Raw genomic sequence first — 3,385 nt, 5'->3', positions numbered from 1 at the left:
GATTGTGTATGGCAGCGTTTGTGTTGGAAACCAGCACTCCTTCAGGGTACAGAAGTTGTTGGTGCAGAACAATGACTGTTTCCCTGTGGCCCTTCACCTAGTTAGCCTGGATTTGAAATCACATCTCGTCCTTGGTTTTAGTTTTCATGCACACATGTCCAGAATCCTATTTCTATAAAGGGAAAACAGGCTTGTATTTTGCCAACGTGTTCATGAAAGATGCTGCTTTACATGAGGCCATGCTTGAACACCACTCCCACAGGGAAACCTTCTCTTTACCTCCCACTGGGAGCTGGAAGTAGGATGAAGGCCTTCTGGTTTGAATAATTTTCCCTGCAGTCTGTGTATTTCAAGGAGGGATGGTACAAGCGGTTGTTTGCTCTCTGACAGTCCCCACAGGCAAAGCTGTGGCTCAGGGTGTCCTTTTCCTTGGTGTTGCAGGTCAGCCTCAATGATTCCCACAATCAGATGGTGGTTCACTGGGCGGGAGAGAAGAGCAATGTGATTGTGGCCTTGGCCAGAGACAGCCTGTCTTTGCTGGGTCCCAAAAACAGCGATGTAAGTAATGCAACCTGGTGCTGCCCTGGGGTACCTGCTCAGCTTCTGTACCAGGCACAGTGTCACTCTGGGACTTCTCCTTTGCAGGTTTATGTATCTTATGACTATGGGAAGAGTTTTAAGAAGATTTCGGAGAGGTTCAGCTTCAGCACGGGGAACAGCAGCGAGGTGGCCATGGCCCAGTTCTACCACAGCCCAGCCGACAACAAGAGGGTGAGGAGGCTGCAGGGCAGGGCCACTTTATTGCCACCAGCAGCACAACCACACGTGGCCCTCGGTGCCAGGGCTGTTATACCATGGTGACAGTGCCCACAGCAATATAGCTGCTCCTTGGTATGGGAGGAGTACCTGTAAAGGTATCACAGAGTGACTGCATCCTTAGCAGCACATCCCAATAGAGTGACAAGCTGTGTGGCCATCACTAACATGGTTACAGAGCTACAGACACGAATGTTAATTCAGGCTTTATCTACCCACTCCAAGGTCACCTTTCTCCTGGCAGGAAAATTCCTTTCCTCCAGAGTTTGTCCTGCTAAAGGCTCCCCCGGGATGTGTGCCCTTGTTACTGCTAGCCCAAGCTCTGCTGTGACCTCCTGGAGCCTGACTGCCTGCTCTCCTTCTTCCTTGTTGGTCCCTCTCTTCCCAGTATATTTTTGTGGATGCCTTTGTCCCGTACCTCTGGATCACCACCGACTTCTGCAACACTATCCAGGGCTTCTCGATTCCATTCAGAGCAGCAGACCTCCTCCTGCACAGCAGGAACCCCAACCTCCTCTTGGGCTTCGACAGGTCTCATCCTAAAAAACAGGTGAGCACTTCTACCTAGATGGGAGAGCCAGCATCCTGCCTCTACTGCGGCATTCCACCAGGCTTGTTACATGCCCCATAGACCTTACAGTGAGCCAAGAACCACCCTGCCTCATGCCAGCACCGTGTGGGTTCGTGCTTTGACTGTGCAGGGTGTCTGATCTCAGGATGCTGCATGCAGAGCTGTCCCAGATTGGCCAAGACACCCATTTCCTACAGGTCAGTCTGGTTTCTGACCTCTGGAGCAGTACATTGGTAGTACCTGTAGCATGGCTTCCTTAAAGATTTCCTCTCCCTTTTCCTTTGTTTATTCTGGTCCATCCACGCTGCTCCTGGCTGTATTGATCTCCCCAACTGTTGCAGTTGTAACTCACCACAGAACGCTGGCACTGAGGCAGGACTGACCTCTGCAGTATTTCATGTGGGCATGTGGTTTGGCTTTGGGTCTTGCATAACAAATTGCTTCTTGAAAACAAACATGTTCTTTTTTCTTCCTTTTTCCCCTGGAGGTATTGGGTAAAGATTGTAAGTAATTACAGCATCTCAGATAGACTCAGGCAGCTTAAGCAAAACAAGCATCCCCCAACATGTGGATGGGGACAGCCAAGAGGGATACATACAGTTTGTGCTGTTTGCAGTGGTGGTAGCAGGGTGCCACTGATGCCTTCTCAGGGGGATAGAGCTGGCCACAAGCAATATCTTCCCTGGGCAGGCTGCTAGACTGGCTGTCGAGGCTGGAGTCTGGCTGGCCACATCCATGTACCTGCAAAACAGTAGCAAAAATCACAGCTTGGGTGCCACCGTAGTACTTGGTTTCAGTGACACAGACCCTTTGAGGGACAGGATCCGCAGGGGAGCTGATGTGCCTGCGGGTAGGTGTGTTTATTGCTGCTGCTTTCCTTGGTGCAGTGAAAGATGCTATCTCTCCTCCTGACCTTTGCCTTACTGACGTTCACAACAACAGCCATCTGCAACAACAGCGTGTCGCTGTGCTTGCAGCCTTTGAGGGGTAGGCGGCTCTGCCCGGATATTTACCCTTGCTGTTGCCCTCCACCAGTACATCACAACAAGTTATTGTTATTTCTGAGTTGCTGTAAAACCAGGTGGACAGATTTTGCCTCTTTAGGTTATTCCCCTGAAGCCAGAAAGATTGCTGTTGCTCCAGGCAATACCACTTAAAGATAAGTCATCAAAGTAGCTAATGGTTTTGCGATGGACGCGTGTCCGTCCTGCTTTTCTGCTTTTGCTGCCTGAGGTGGGATCTCCTTAAAGGATTGGGTCTCTTTTGGTTGCCTAGTCCCACTGGCATCTCTTCCTCGTGTCATTGCAGCTCTGGAAATCAGATGATTTTGGCCAGACCTGGATAATGATTCAGGAACACGTGAAGTCCTTTTCTTGGTATGTATCGCACCTGCGTATGTATTGACACCTGCCCAGCTCCTGTCTTCTCTCACCCCTCACCTCTTGCCTCATTTGCTGCCCTGTGCAAACCAGGGACCTGGGTACCAAACCCAGCAGAGACCCTGCACCATGGGGACAAGAGATGGCCAACAACACAGGCACCCAGGAATGCTCCACATTTACCCTGGTTCTTATCTGCTCCCCACCCATCTCTTAAAAGCGTTCCTGCTCCTTGTTAACCACTGCCTTCTGCATTGCTCTGGGTGCAGAGATACCACCACCACCACCTTTTTTTGTCCTTTCCAGGGGGGTTGAGCCCTATGACAAGCCAAACACAGTGTACATCGAGCGGCACGAGCCTTCTGGGGCTTCCACTGTCATTCGCAGCACTGATTTCTTTCAAAGCCGAGAAAATAAAGAGGTAATCCTGGAAGATGTTGAAGACTTCCAGCTCAGGGACAAATACATGTTTGCAACAAAGTCTGTGGTGAGTATCATGTGAGGAACTTACCACTGAGGGTGGTGGTCGGTGCTTTTCTGCAGGCTGGGCAGAAGTAGGTCAGCTTGGGAAGTGCTGGGATCCAGGAAAAAAACACGGGATGCCTGGGAAAGCCGGTGA

The 3,385-nt window shown here is 50.6% G+C and overlaps 1 protein-coding gene across 1 annotated transcript in view; it reads left to right on the top strand.

Moving 5' to 3' along the window:
- Window positions 1-444: 444 nt before the first annotated feature.
- SORL1 (sortilin-related receptor, L(DLR class) A repeats containing) overlaps window positions 445-3,385 on the top strand; it is a 32,245-nt gene continuing 29,304 nt past the window's right edge. The window contains exons 1-5 of the mRNA XM_010017717.1: window positions 445-558; window positions 646-771; window positions 1,205-1,366; window positions 2,696-2,763; window positions 3,073-3,253. Of these exons, the coding sequence (XP_010016019.1) occupies window positions 469-558; window positions 646-771; window positions 1,205-1,366; window positions 2,696-2,763; window positions 3,073-3,253 (627 nt within the window). The 5' untranslated portion in view covers window positions 445-468. The remainder of the gene's footprint in view (window positions 559-645; window positions 772-1,204; window positions 1,367-2,695; window positions 2,764-3,072; window positions 3,254-3,385) is intronic.

Source organism: Nestor notabilis, unplaced genomic scaffold (genome assembly GCF_000696875.1).
Source record: "Nestor notabilis isolate BGI_N333 unplaced genomic scaffold, ASM69687v1 scaffold11677, whole genome shotgun sequence".
NCBI lineage: Eukaryota > Metazoa > Chordata > Aves > Psittaciformes > Psittacidae > Nestor > Nestor notabilis.
Note: the sequence above shows the minus strand (reverse complement) of the source record. Positions and strands in the feature narration are given on the sequence as shown.